Source organism: Papaver somniferum, chromosome 11, assembly GCF_003573695.1.
Source record: "Papaver somniferum cultivar HN1 chromosome 11, ASM357369v1, whole genome shotgun sequence".
Taxonomy (NCBI): domain Eukaryota; kingdom Viridiplantae; phylum Streptophyta; class Magnoliopsida; order Ranunculales; family Papaveraceae; genus Papaver; species Papaver somniferum.
In genome coordinates this window covers 46,775,471-46,791,008 of record NC_039368.1, presented here as the reverse complement: position 1 = coordinate 46,791,008, position 15,538 = coordinate 46,775,471, and the positions used below count along the sequence as shown (strand labels likewise).

Genomic DNA, 15,538 nt, shown 5'->3' with positions numbered 1-15,538 from the left:
GGATTATTTGAAACCTTGAGGCATACTGATTTTTTTTAGGCATACTAAATAATGTCAAAATAGGGTAACTAGATAAAAAACAACATCACCCTTATCCATCCTTTTTGATAATGGCATAACTATCCTTATATAATTAGTGTTAATGATTATGATTAGATTTGATTAGTTATGGATTTTAAGGATTGATTAAAAATTAAATTATTAGTGGTAAATTAGTAGAAAAATCAAATTTATGTGAGGGAGTTGGGATTTTTGAGAGGAAGAAGAAGAAGAAGAAGTGAAAAAAAAAACTTGGGTTTTGACTTTTGAGATTTTAGTGATTAGAAGTGACCAAAATTTGTGACTCAAATCAGTGGTAAACTTCTATACATGGTTTAATTTCCTTTTTATAAGTTGAATCTATCAAAAATTGAATATAAACAATTCGACTGATAAATTTTCAGCCGAACTTCACTCTGTAACTGGCGAATTTAGGTTCGGCTGATTCGAACAAAATCTAGCGAAGTCGCATTAGCCGAACATAATGTTTCTCTAAATCATACACTACGTTCGGCTCAAAATTGATACTCCAAGATCAGCCAAACTGATCTTCTGAAAACACTAATTTCATATTTGAAATCATATTCTACCGATCAAACAAAATAAAATCAATTAAAAACAAGATGGGTTTGTTACACATACATTCTAAAATACATCTAAGAGCAATTGAGATTTGGATTTCGCACTCCAACATCGCTCACTTCGATTCGTGTTTCCTTTGTTTAATTAATTTCTTGATTGAATTGGAGTCCTAGATGTTTAAGTTCAAAGTTTATTTTGATTTTTAATTTTAGATTTTTGAGGATAACACACTCTAGTAATTCAAATTGTTTAGGGATATATATGTAATTGCACTACCTTTAGACACCCCTTATAAACCCACCCTAGATGGTATAATGAATGAGTATGCTTCACAAAAAATGAGTATGCCTCAAAACAGGTTTCTTTGTTTTGAAGCAGGGGAAAACCAGTGGTGTAATTGGGGGCTCAATGACTGATCAAAATAATTGGGCCAACTGGCGGGAGGGTCCGAAGGTAGGGAGTTCTTTTTATGGCCATTTTTTTTATAAAATGAAGCATAAGGCAAATATGCAATTTGACAAAAGTATTGGATTTTGTGAAGTTTTTTCTCGTAATCTCTTTAAATTGTTTTTTGGTAAGCAAACTAGAATATAACATTTCTAAATATTCGTGTCTTGAAATTTTACAAATTTTATCTAGTTGGAAAGATTTTAAAGAGATCTACACAATAAGTACAAACAACAATATCAAATTTAGAGTTTTTACAAAAAATTCGAAGGAGTTTATTCTTTTAGGCACAATTTTCAAAAATTGAATGCATGGCCATTATAGAAACCACCACAAAGGATGCATAACACATTATGCAGTGTAAAAGCAAAATGGCATCGGCGCAATAAATTGGTGTGGAATCATTTTCTCTAGAATGAGGAGGATATTTCCGTTGACAACTTTCGCAACGGATATATTTTGAAATCTACCATAATCTAAACACAATTTATGTTAAATCACATTTAATGTGGATAGATTGAAGAAAAAAATTCTTCATTTGAGGAAAAAGAATATTGTTTCCCCTCTCCTCTTCCAGAAAACATGGAAAAAAAACTTCCATTTTTGTCGTTTTTATCTTGACTTGTCTGAATTTAATTCGACTTTTTCAAATATTTCGGAAAAACCAAGGTTGGTCTTCCTAGTTTTAGTATCCAATAAAATAAATTGTCGTTTTAACAATATTAGGTTCTTTTTGTTTTTCTTATCAATCAATCAAATGGCTTATGTCTCCTATCTTGATTTCTTATTATATGTTTGAGAAATAATTTCATATAGCCTTCAAGGCGGTTCTATCAGTTGTTGCAATTGTTTCAAATACATCTTCGATGGCGAATTACATTGGCTTGACGTAAATCTACATTCATGTGAAGATTCATGGCTACCAGATGATCGTGTCTTCGATATACAACGCATATTACTCCTCTTTATAGGAGCATCAAATCTTAATGAATAAGATGAATTTGTTTTCAATGAAGAACAACGATTCAAATGGTGGAATCAAAAACTTCACACTATCCCTCAAATAACATCAATTTCCTCAACGGACTATATGGATTTAATATTTTAGTTGTATTTTAGAATACTTAGATTTTGTATTTGTTTATGTATTTCAATTACGATGTGTTTGATTCTTGTAAGCATTCTTACCAATATAAGAAATTGGGAGTTTTTGCTCTTGTCCCATTAAAAAAATAAAAAAAAAATATGTTAAACCATGAATAGTCATTTTTTTCCTTGAAGCATGAATTTTATTAAATACTTAATGGGCAGTTACACGAGGGTATAAGATACCCAGAGATTCATCACTTATAATTGGAATGGTATGCCATGAATATAAAGTAGCAAAATAGTGGTGCAAAGATGAATAACGGTGTTAGAGCATGGTTCGGTTGAACCCACCAAACATTGGCATGTCAAGTTTGGTTGTCATATTTTAGTATCAAAACTCATCTAGAGTCGCTTGATTAATTACTAGAGTCAAATTCGTTTCGGTTAGACTAGAAAGTCTAGGAATGTTGAGACTTAAAAGTATTACTCTGAAGACCTGAAGAATGTGAAGAAGTAACGACTACACTGAAGACACCATCCTTCCACTTGAGGTTAGTAATACTAACTTGACTTGTTTCCATTCCTAACATGTATCTTTCAAGTTGTTTTATATTGAAAACTTAACATGTGAAGCTATATTTACGACACTCTAGTGATTAGACTTGGTCATAGCATTATGGTCAAAGTACCAAGGAATTATATTGCATTACAAAGTACAACGCTTATATTATGAACTTCGTAAATACGACATCAACATAATCTATGTATTTAGTTACTTGATTATGTGTAATATATAGGTGTGATTTCATCCTATAAAACTATATGTTATTACATTGGTTTATGATGTGTGAACTTGTTTCATAATCGAAAGAAAAATCATGAGTTTGTTGGTCTGGTTCTTCATTGAAAATTATTTGGATAACCAATGCAAGATGACAAGGTAGAACTGATCTTAACTTATGTTGAGTATCAAGGTGTAACAGGTCGTAGCTTACATTTTGTGATAAGGTATAACCGATCCTAACTAGTTTTGGGAAGCATGGTATAACTGGTCATAACCTATATCTAGTGACATGGTGTAACCGATCCTAACTAATATTGGGAAGCATGATATAACCGGTCACAACCTATATTGGGAGTCATGGTATAACCGGTCCTAACTTAGTTTGAGAGTCATGGTATAACTGGTCCCAATAGCAAAACCGAGTTTCAAATACTCACACATTTCTTTATATTGTGTGTGATTTTGGAATTAGGGTTTGCTAAGATAGGAAACTTTTAGATGTCGACATTATTTGAACATGTGCATAACTCTTATCATTAATTATTCAAAGATATTCTTTGATGCTCAAGGTGATCCCAAACCGAAATATTGAAAAGCATTTAATTATGATTTTCGAGTGTATATGTCTTAATTACCAGCAATTAAAGCATATCACATGGAAAAGAATTATTAGTTAATGTAATAAACTAATAATATAAATTTTCAAAGAGATATTTCAGAAATATTGTTTGACATTAACTGTAAATAGGAAAACCGAAATTAGGTACTTTAATGCATACCTTGAGAATATTTTCAGTTTTGAAATTTCCTTGTTGTCCAAACAACCTTGGTCTATAAATACTTGAGTTTAAATTTCTTGCAAACTATCTTAAGAGCCAGGAAAACTTCATTAGTGTTGTTTCTGGTGGAGCCGTCTATCCGGATAGAAAAGTACCCTAATTAGGCGAAATCTCTTACGATGACTCGTTAAGAAGCTCTACGAGTACCATTGGTGGTAAACTAGATAATTACATTGTTATTTTAGTTTTCGATTATTGATTTGATTGACTAACGGTTGTTGAAACTTTAATTGCACCTAGTTTGATTATTCTTAAGAGCCTTCTCTTCTGACATAAGGGTCACTGAAACTAGATCAAAGTATCGAAGGTATCTTTAGAACTATTGTTAGATCTAAAGACATTTTGTGACAATCTGTTGTTAACAGGCTCCATTTTGTGTGTGATTTATGTTAGAGCATAGCTCGGTTGAACTCACCAAGCATTGGTATGTCAAGTTTGGTTGTCATATTTTAGTGTGTCAAAACTCATCTAAAGTCTCTTGATTGTAAACTAGAGTCAACTTCGTTTAGGTTAGACTAGAAAGTCTAGGATTGTTGAGACATACATGTATGACTCCGAAGACCTGAAGAATGTAAAGAAGAAGCAAACTACAACAACATCATCCTTCCTTTTGAGGTTAGTAATATTGACTTGAACTGTTTCATTCCTAACGTATCTTTCAAGTCGTGCTATATTAAAAACATAACTGCGAAGCTATATATACTGAACACATTATATAATACTCTAGAGATGTGACATGGTCATATTTGTATGATCATAGTATTAGGGAATTATACTACAAAGTACAACGCTTATCTTTTGAACTTCGTAGATATGACATCGACATAATCTTGAATATACTGTTATGATTATGTGAATGGGTTATGGTGAAGATTTCATCCTATGAAACAATGTTTTACATTTTTTTTAAAGGAAGTACATTAATTCATGAACTTGTTTTATGAATCGAAAGAGAAATCGTTAGGCTTATTGGTACGGTTATTCATTGCAAATCTTTGGATTACCAATATGTGTGAGATGGTAGAACCGATCGTAACTTTGTTATGTAACTTGGTACAACTAATCATAAGTGCATGACTTATGATTTGGTATGACTAGTTTTTATTAATTAGTGTAATTGATCCTAAGTAATCACCATGAGATGGTATGATCGATATTTGTAATTGGTGTGAACGATCCTAGTAATTGGTGTGACCGATCATAGAGTGTTGTGTAATCGATCCTTGTAATTGGTGTAACTGGTCCTGGTAATTGGTGTAACCGATCCTGGTAACTGGTGAGACCGATCACAAGCAATACCATGAGAACATGGTAATCGGTCCTGGTAATTGATGTAACCGATCTTGGTAACTGATGTAACCGGTCCTGGTAACTTGTGTGACCGATCACAAGTGTTTCCATATTAGGGTATAACCTATCCTAGTGAATGGTAGAACCGATTGAACCCATGTATGTGATTTGATATTTGATCAATCACATAGTAATCTTGGAATACATGTGAACCAATTCTAAACTTGTTTGGAAGTGTGGTATAACCAATTCCAAGAATGTAAATCTATGTAAATATGAATAAGGATTTACAGTGAAGAGATGTCAACATACTTTGAACACGTACAATAACTCGTATCTTTTATTGTTCAAAGATATTCCTTAGTACTCAAGGAGATCATGTACAAAAATAAATTGAGAATCTTTTAATTAAGGTTTTTGGTTTTATATGCTTTAATTACCAGCAATTAAATGCATACCTCTAGAGAATAAAAATTAGTAATGTGCATTTACTAATTGGAGATTTTCTATTGAGATATTTCAGAATCTTGGACAAGCACTTATTGGAATTAGGAAAACCGAATTTTGCTATTCATCGCATATCTTGAGAATATTTTCGGTTTTGGAAATTCTTGGTGTCCAAACATCCTTGGTCTATAAGTACCTAAGTTTGCATTTCTAGCAAACTATCCTAAGAGCCAGGTAAACTTCATTCTTTTTGTTTCTGGTGGAGCCGTCTAATCAGAAAGGAAAGTATCCTAATTAGGTGAAATCTTTTACGACCGCTCGTTTAATCAAAGATCAAAAATTGAAAGTCTTATTAGAACACATAGATTAATAAATCAAAAATATACAATCAAATATCGGTTCGATTTCATACCATGCATCAAAAAACAAATATAAAAAAATAGTTACCAAAAGCGTTTCACGAGAATCAAAACCTACGAAATAAAAAAGTCAAGCCAAGATCATAAATCGATAAGATATAACAGATCGTTTTCATATCATGCATTTAAAAAACTCAAAATCAGAAAGAAATCGAATGACTAACCAAAAGAGAACAAGCAACTAAAGATGGAAAACTAACCTGAAATTGAAATTTATTGCAGAAATTATTTAATCCTCTAAAATCTCTCTCTATCTGTTTAATCGCCTCCAAATTTCTCTCAGTTTCTCTCTCTTTCAGAATCCTTTATAAATTCAAATCTCAAATCCAAAATAAACTCAATTAAAAAACCTATGTTTATATATGGAATCACCGGAAGGTTAGTTATGGTATATTGAAAATATGAAAATCGGGGAATTGTTTAGAATTTGAACTCGGCCGAGATTTGGATGAAATTGTAGAACCATGGATTATTTAGACTATAGAGTATCGGGCTTTGGAGGGGTGGACTAGAGCGTCCAAAGCCCACTAAAAAGGGATTAAACATTAGTTGCTACTATTTTTTTCGGTTTCGGTTAGGGTTGCACAAGAACCGAATCGTACCATGGGAACTAGACTTGGACCAAGAGAACCTAACCGAGACTGTACTGGAACCGAGTTATAAGGTACATGTACAAGTACACAACGCATGAACCGATCCATGTATAGGTACAAATATCGGTCAAAACGCAAGAACTGACCAAACCATACCGATGTACCGAGGAACCTTAGCCATTGATCCTAATCCTAGGTACTTCAATCTAGCCGTCTATCCTAGGTTAACATAACTCTCCATGTGACCCTGTCCCTCATATTTTTTCCCCACTCTCACTCTCGATATTTAAAGAGAAGAAAATTCCTCATCTCCTCACCATCGCAATTTAATCTATCACAGCTATCAACAACACGTCAACACCTGTAACTCTTTTTTTTCTTCTCTTTTTCACCATCATTATTTATATTCTTCTTCTTTTTGTTTCAAACAATGCCTGCAACTCCATAAACTTATAATCAACATCTTATACCATGATTGTCATCAATATATGATTGATTTCTAATTAGTTTTTGTTTACTTCTTTAGTAAGATGTTGAAATTTTTCGATTTGATTTTCTAATGGCGGTCTGCATGTACCAAAATCATCCTTCTCTGAAGGTTTTGGTTGTCTGGTAACTGATAATTGTGTATTTCTATGACTTTATAGCTTCTTTGTAAGGTAAACAATTACACGTATATGGAAAAAATACAGAGTTGATACCGATATAGAACCAGACTGAAGTATGCGGGTACATGTACAAAACCTAACCGAACTATGCTGATAAAGATACAGGTACATAGGTAGAGAATCAACCATAGGCAGGTACAGATACTCGGTGCAGCCAATAACCGAGCCGAGCCGTACCGTGTGCATCCTTAGTTTCGATTGTGTTTCTTGGGACCATCACCGCTTTAGCTTCGACTTGAGGTTCTGGACCAATCCAATAACCTAGCCGGCTACCCCCTCTACCAATGGGCTCTTTTGGTTTGGATATATCTATTTTTGTTTGTTTGTCTTGATGTATTTATCTCAACGTAACCCTTCAATTATGCGTCACCCTTCTCCTAGAATATGACAATGTACTTACACTTATGGATACCTTTTAATGTCCCTTTTCCACGAGGCTTAGAAGTATATTTCACCCATAAATCCTCTTCGGCACCATCCAATTTTTCTTGAATAACCTTTATCTTTAATAAAAACTTTTCTTGTTGATATCTCCAGGTCCACTTAGCTATTAAAGCTTGGATTGTATTTTTCAAACTTCTAATAGCTAAACCACCAAACTTCTTAGGTCTGCTCAACTTCCTCCATGAAATTTAGTTGATTCTTTTTTACTCTAGTAAAAGCACACAAAACCTCCCTCATGATTTTTATTAATGTTTGTTCTTCCCTTACAGGCATTTCATATAATGCCACATAATATAAAAGTGTTGAAAAAGTATTTTTGATAAGACTAACCTCCATATTGATATTTTTTAATCATTTGGTACAAAACAAAGCTTTGTTCCCAAGAGGCAGATTCAAATAAATAGTTAGAAAGGCAGTAGCACAACCAAAAACAGAGGCAATATGCTCCAGATTATCCACTTGTCCAACAACAAAATATTACTTTTATTGAAAACCACTATTGGATGCAAGAAGCATATTCAAATAAAATTAGATTATATTTAATATCAGCATCCAAAAAGATTAGGTTATGAATTACAGATGACTAATCCTAGTGCCATTTTGGTTAACTTATCACAAGGACATTCAACTTCAGCATCTTTAAAGAACATTAAAGTAACAATTTCAGATACAAGAATGAAAATGAAAAGCGTTAGCGGACCACTTTGGCAGACCTTTTTGATTAGAGATTTTTTTTTTGCAAGAGCTACTATTGACAACTATAGAAAAACGAACTCTTTTGAAACAACTAGCAAACCATTTAATATTATTAAACGCTTTCTCTAGATCTATCATGCAGACAATACCAAAAATCTTTGATCTATTCCTTGAATCTAAGCATTCATTTGCAATAAAAATAAGAAAAATCAGGAATTTATATGCCTTCCACATAGGCAGTTTGATGGGCTAAAATTAGGTTATCGGGTAATAGCTTTAATGTTTCAGTTAAAAATTGGGAGATTGCTTATAAATAAAATTGGCGGGCTAATATGGCTTAAATGTTTTACTTCTTCAACAAAATATCAGTATTAAAGAAGTTTTAGATATATGTTTGATGTTATTTTCTATTGGGACGACAATCAAGTCTTTTCGCAAATCCAAATATATTTCGAGCTTTTGAATTAGAGTTTGTATTCAGGTTTAGATTTTGTATATTTTCATCTTCGATGGAATTTTTTTTATCAATATCGTTGATCGTTCAATAATATTCTAAATATTATTCCAATAGCAAAGAGACAACAAAATTTAATGAGTACACATATAATTAAAAATTGAGCAGACATGGAGGTGGTGGGAGGCAGGTGAGGAAATGCTAGGGCGTTTATTGTCGAAGTGGTGCTGATTTCAGTTCTTGATTTTTCTAATCCAACTTTTGTTCTTCTTATAATTTCAATCAACACCATTCTGAAATCACTAATTTCTTCATGGTAAGGTACTTGTTTATATCAATGATGAAATAGGTGGTGACGATTTCGTAATTGTGGCTTGGTTGTGGAAGAGATGCGTTTACGACAATGGAGTAGATTTTGCATTTTACTAGAAACTATTTTCTTAGTAGTGCTTCACCTTGACCATTGGTCGACCCGAATTTTACACGGAAACTGAAATTTGTTCCCTTCTTCAAATTTCCCACGTCCGTATTGCTCCTGTTCTGTTGATAGATAAATGTGCCTGCAAGATCCAATTCCTGAGAGGGGAATCAGTGAACCATAAATCGTCCTCCCCGACAGGTTTGCTATTCTCCATTTAGAAGGAATCCCATTCCTTGTGAATTCAATTGACCATAGTGGCTAATTTTTTGAACGATTTTTCGGGCACCACTCTTTTTTTGGAGGGGACCATCATTTTATTTTTGGTAAGTTATTTGAAGTAATCTAAGGGCACCCCTTATCTATATATTTATTTTAATACCAAAACCATCCTCTTGATTATTTTTGTGTAATGATTAGTTAGTGTTATTAATTATTGATTAAGGTTAAATTAATAGATGTTTTCAAAGAAGTAGAATTATTAAGTGATTAAAGTAGTAGGAGAATAAGAAGATGGAGAAAAAAATTATTTTGAGATGGGTGAATATGGAGAAAAAACATCCTTTGGGTACTGAGGTATGCTTGTAACTTAGTATTACTATAAATGGCCTGAAATATCTTCAAAATGAAAATTGTAACAGAAAATTCCAACTAGGACAACATAGTTCGGTCATATTATATGAAGAACATGTAACCGAACTTTCTGCAAATGTAGTTCGGTTAATAAATCCAAAATACGCAGGTAACCGAACCAAAGCTTTAATTGAGTTTTTGTTTGTTCGGCTAGATGATGAAAAATCAAATGTAACCGAACTACTATGCTTGATTTTTCAGAGTTTTGTTTGATTCAGTCGACTCGACCACGTTGTAACTGAACTTTAAACAACAGAGTTCGGTTGGTTCGCAAAATCTACACGAACCAGTCATTCAGCCTAACCTAGGTTCGGCATGATCGCAACGTTTATAAAACATTGTCAAGCTCCTCGTTCGGTTAGCAGAAAAAAATTGCGACTTAACCGAACTCATTATATAGGTTTTCATAGTAAAGTTCGGTTGGGAATTTATTTTTGCGATTTAACCGAACTCAACATTTGGCTATACAGAGAAGGATTCGGTTTTGAAAATTGTTTTGCGACTCAACCAAACACAGGCGTTCGGTTAGGAACAAAAAAAACATTCTTAGCCGAAGTTTTCTTTATCTTTAAAAGTTCGGTTGTAAAACTAGGGATTTTTTCAAAATCATCTTAACCGAACTTACTACTGTAACCTCCATATTCAACCTATTGTGATGACTACTGCTCAAAATTTCAATCATAAACGAATTAGAAATAATGGGTTTGTGGGAAAATACTTATGGACGGTTTTGTTTACAAAATATTGATTAATCGACGATAAATTTTTTGATTAGATTTGTATATGATCATGTTTTGATGATCATAAATTGATGAATAATATAAGAAAAAAATTGTAAAATAGAGGAAGAAGAATTTGTAGATTAGTTATCATTTTAATTAGGTTAAAGGGTAACCTTTTAAGACACCCTTATAACTCTATAGGGAAGGTGGCCTAATCAAATCACGGTCCCCAGAAAAACAGTGGTGCCCAAAAAAACAGTTCAATTTTTTCAGTTTCGGTTGTGTTGCTTAGGCCCATTACGACTTTAGCTTATCGATTTGACATTCTGGACTGGACCAGTCCAGTAACCTAGCCGGCTACCCCTCTACCAATGGGCTCTTCTGCTATGGATATATCTACTAATTTAGTTTGTTTGTCTTGATGTATTTATCTCAATGTAACCCTTCAAAGATGCGTCTCCCCTCCCCTAGAATGCGACTAATCTACCCATCACTCTCCATGCCCCAAAAGAACAGAACTAGGAATTACCAATAGGTACTATTATAGTGATACTAGTTAGTGGCAGGTCCACCCACTAAAGCCCATTAACTATAGGTCCATAATAAAAAGAAAACATAAAAATGGACCCAATTTTTTAATCCCGGGTCCTGTACACGTGCGGGACAAATCATGTGAAATTTTTAAATACCTAAACTACCCTTCCAATCCTACATATATTTAAGCAGCCTATTTCAAAGTTTCTAAAAAAAAATACCAGCGAATTCAGAACCGGTTTCTGCTCTCTTTCTTCTTCTCGCTTTCGGACTAGGGTTTCTGAAGATTTCTTTAGTGATTTTAACAGGTATGTTGCTTAATCTTTTCTATTTTCTTCTTTCTGCTATAGTTTCATGGAGATAGGTTGTGTTCTGTTTGTTTTTTATGAATCTTGTTCGTATTTATTCAGTTATTTGGTTAGATTGTTAAGTTTTTAGCTTATTTTAGCTTTCGATTTGATAATCTTTCTGTTTTCTTTTCAAAATCAGGTTTGTTTTCACTTTCAGATCGTATTATCCAGCAGTACATATATGACATACTCATTGTTTCTGCTACAGTTTTTGAATCATGTTTAAGATTTGAATTTTGGATCATGGAGATCGGTTGTGTTCTGTTTGTTTTTTATGAATCTTGTTCGTATTTATTCAGTTATTTGGTTAGATTGTTAAGTTTTTAGCTTATTTTAGCTTTCGATTTGATTATCTTTCTGTTTTCTTTTCAAAATCAGTTTTTTTTTCACTTTCAGATCGTATTATCCAGCAGTACATATATGACATACTCATTGTTTCTGCTACAGTTTTTGAATCATGTTTAAGATTTGAATTTTGGATCATGGAGATCGGTTGTGTTCTGTTTGTTTTTTATGAATCTTGTTCGTATTTATTCAGTTATTTGGTTAGATTGTTAAGTTTTTAGCTTATTTTAGCTTTCGATTTGATTATCTTTCTGTTTTCTTTTCAAAATCAGGTTTGTTTTCACTTTCAGATCGTATTATCCAGCAGTACATATATGACATACACATTGTTTCTGCTCTTAGATTCTGTTTCTTGCATAGATCTCTCACTTTTTTTAGTTTGACCCATCAGTACGTATGTGGAATACCGTATTACGTGCTTCGATTCTGCTGTTTCTCCTAGATTCTCAATTATTCTTTGTCATGCAGTTGATTTTGTAGTTCATGAATCTGTAGTACATATATGGCATACTCTTAGAAACTGCTCTTAGAATCTGTTTCTTGCATAGATCTCTCACTTTTTTTAGTTTGACCCATCAGTACGTATGTGAAATACTGTATTTTAATACTGTTACATCTTTGTCACATTTGCAGGTTCAAAACATGTCTGATGCAGAGTGTTCCAATCCAAATACCTACTGCTATGCATACATTTATTATAAGCATCATCATTTTGCTCACCTGCTTACTTTTAAGTCTAGTATTGATGACCTGAAATTTCTTATTTGTGAAAACTGGAGAACCTTGAACCCTTTTGAGATTATCATCACTTATGTTGAGAATGGTGTCAAAGTGCCTGTGATTGCTGACTTTCAACTTCATGGTCTCGCTGCCTTGCATTTTTCAAAGAAATCGGCGTTCTTTGAGCTGCATGTGGATTTTCTTTCTGCTGGTGGATGTAGTTCCTCTACATTCAGCGACGTCGACAACAATTCAGAACTGATTAGGCAGATAGAGATAGTTATGAAACTGATGGAAAAGAAATTATTAAACCTCTTCTGTCCGATGGGTGGGAGAATGTTTTTGATGATCCGAACAAGCTTTTTCGTGGTGGTGTTGATGCTGTTCGGTTGGCCTGTCAAAAGTATTGTTTGAAGACTGGGTATCGCGTAACAAAGGTGAAGAATGATCGTGAAAGGTTCACAATGAAATGCAGTAAAGTCCCATGCACTTGGATGATCCATGCAATTGCTATTGATTCTACTTGCGATGTTTTTAGGATAAAAAAGTATGTTGGGAGGCACACTTGTGGAGCTGGTGTGAAGTTGAGAAGTCCTAAAGTATCGAAGAAGCTGGTACACAACCTTATTCATGATCGTGTGATGCACAACCCACTTATCAAGCCTCGCGAAATTGAAGATTATATAAAAGTTGGTGCTGGTGTTAATATCAAATATCACCATGCATATCATGGTTTGGAACGGTCACACCATGTAATTTTTGGGAATGATGTAAAGTATTACTCTGATCTGGTTTGGTGGGTGAATTCATTGAAAGAAACAAATCCTGGCTCTTATGTGGATTTTCAGTTTAACGATGCAACTCAGACATTTGAAAGGTTATTCATTGCAATAGGCGCTTGTATTGAAGGTTATAGACTTTGTCGACCAATGATTTTTGTTGATGCAACTTTTCTGACCGGGAGATTTAGAGGTACCCTTATGGCTGCTACTTGTCTGAATGGGAATCAAGGCAAGTGCTCTTTGTTACGTTTTAATTGTTTGTTTACAAGTTATTCACTGCTTTTAATCGTTGGAACTTTTTGAGTATACCATTTATGTACTGAAAAGTTATTGTGTCTAACACACACTAATTCATATATGTAAGCATAAGACCTTTTTTTGAGTACAATATGTCTATTATGTACTGGAAATTCTTAGTCTATTTTCCAGTACATAATATATGTTACGTCTATTAATATAGCAACATATTTAGTGACAGTATATAATATATGTATGTTTTTTTTGCAGGTTTTTATCCGCTAGCCTTTGCATTGGTCCCAGGAGAGGATGTTGACAATTGGGATTGGTTTATGTGCAATCTTAGCAACATTGTTGATGACCGTCCTATCACCTTTATGTCTGATCGTCATGAAGGATTGTTGAGGGCTATTCCTAAACACTTTCCTACTTCCCATCATGGCTATTGTTACTACCACTTGCAAGGAAACTTACCAATCAGGAAATCGGACGAGAAGTACAAAGAAGTTATGGCTTGTTTCAAAAAAGCAACTTATGCTCTCACACCAGCAAGATATGAAGAAGCACTAATGGAAATGGAGTTAATGGGAAGGCCTGGGGTTGCTGAGTATTGCCGCAATATGCCTAGGGAACATTGGTCCAGCGCGTTCTTCACTGGCTGTAGATTTGGTCAGACTACATCAAGCGTTGCTGAGTCCTTCAATAATTGGATTCGGAAAGACAAGAGGTTGCCTGCCTGCGCCCTCGTTGACATGATCAGGTTTGTGTGTTTTTTTTGTTGGTGTTTTCTTTGTTTTTGGTTCATTTTTTTTTGTTCAAAATTTATTACAGGTGTTCTTTTTGTTCCATTCATAGGTTACGCGTTATGGAGTTGATGAATGAACGTCGCGAAATGAGTCTTTTGATGGACCCAGAGAAGCTCACTCCTACCTACGAGGCGTTACTTAAAGAACATATTCAAATTGGTCGAGTTTGGAATGTTACTCAGTCATCTGCGTATGAGTATGAGATTCATTCGCCTAGGTTAGCTTTATCCCATAAAACAACTTTTACTGTACTATAGCATACATGTAGGAGTGAATCATATGTTTTGTTTTTTTGTATTTGTTTGCAGTGCTGCATATATGTACTGCTTTTAAGTTATTTGTGCTGAAAAGCTTTTTACGCATCTGCAGGTCTCACACTGTTGATCTGCTGAACAAGACTTGCACCTGCCAAAGATGGCGTGTTTATGGTTTTCCATGCTCTCATGCTACAGCAGCTATTTCTGCCAAGGGTGATCGATACGTAGATTATATCGAAGACTACTTCAAAGTTACAAATTTTCAGCAGCTGTATTCAATTGCTATCAGACCAATCCCCAACTACAACAGGCCAGAGCAGTATCTGCCAGAGGATACTATTTTTCCACCCCATCCACGAGTTCCACCAGGTAGGCCAAAGGGAAATCGTATCAAGAATGCATGGGAGAAAGCTAGGAAGTCCGTCCGTTGTTCCAACTGCAAGAAGAAAACTCACCACAACAAGGCAACGTGCACTGTCATTCCTTCATACCCATGAGTTTTAGATTTTCAGTTCTCCCTTATTAGTTCTATTGGTCACAATGCAGATTCTGTTTTGCGCATCATTTTAAACACTTTTGTTCGCTTTTTTTAGAGTGTGAAAATTGTACTGTTTGATATCTTTCTGGGACAAGGTACTTTGTGCTCATTTAAGACTCTTTTAATGGTACTTTGTACTGCATTATCCACTTTCAATATTATTGGTTTTTCAGGTTGATTTCCAAGTTTGTTCAAGACTTTCTGAGCACAACTATTATGTAATGTGTGTTCAATTAAGACACACCAAACAAAGAGACCAGCTCTGAGATTCATGTTCTCTCCCATCATGATTAACAAATTTAGAGAGTCATATTCTTCAATTGAATCTAATAGCTGGTCTATGTTACATAAGACACACCAAAACACTTCATACTATGGACTTTTACCATCCAACATGTCAACATT

General features: G+C 34.1%; 1 protein-coding gene across 1 annotated transcript; it reads left to right on the top strand.

Annotated features, from left to right (window-relative positions):
• Positions 1-9,755: 9,755 nt before the first annotated feature.
• LOC113324377 (protein FAR1-RELATED SEQUENCE 6-like) lies at positions 9,756-15,092 on the top strand. The gene is made up of 6 exons (XM_026572699.1): positions 9,756-9,785; positions 12,780-12,970; positions 13,052-13,524; positions 13,803-14,292; positions 14,388-14,555; positions 14,708-15,092. Exons 1-6 carry the CDS (start codon positions 9,756-9,758, stop codon positions 15,090-15,092), a joined length of 1,737 nt encoding a protein of 578 aa, XP_026428484.1.
• Positions 15,093-15,538: the final 446 nt, after the last annotated feature.

Bases quoted from the DNA above. Each gene is read 5' to 3' on its own strand.
- LOC113324377 (XM_026572699.1), top strand. From the start codon at position 9,756: ATGGAGAAAAAACATCCTTTGGGTACTGAG. The intron at 13,525-13,802 runs GCAAGTGCTCTT...TTTTTTTTGCAG, and splicing joins TTGTCTGAATGGGAATCAAG to GTTTTTATCCGCTAGCCTTT. The intron at 14,293-14,387 runs GTTTGTGTGTTT...TTCCATTCATAG, and splicing joins GCCCTCGTTGACATGATCAG to GTTACGCGTTATGGAGTTGA.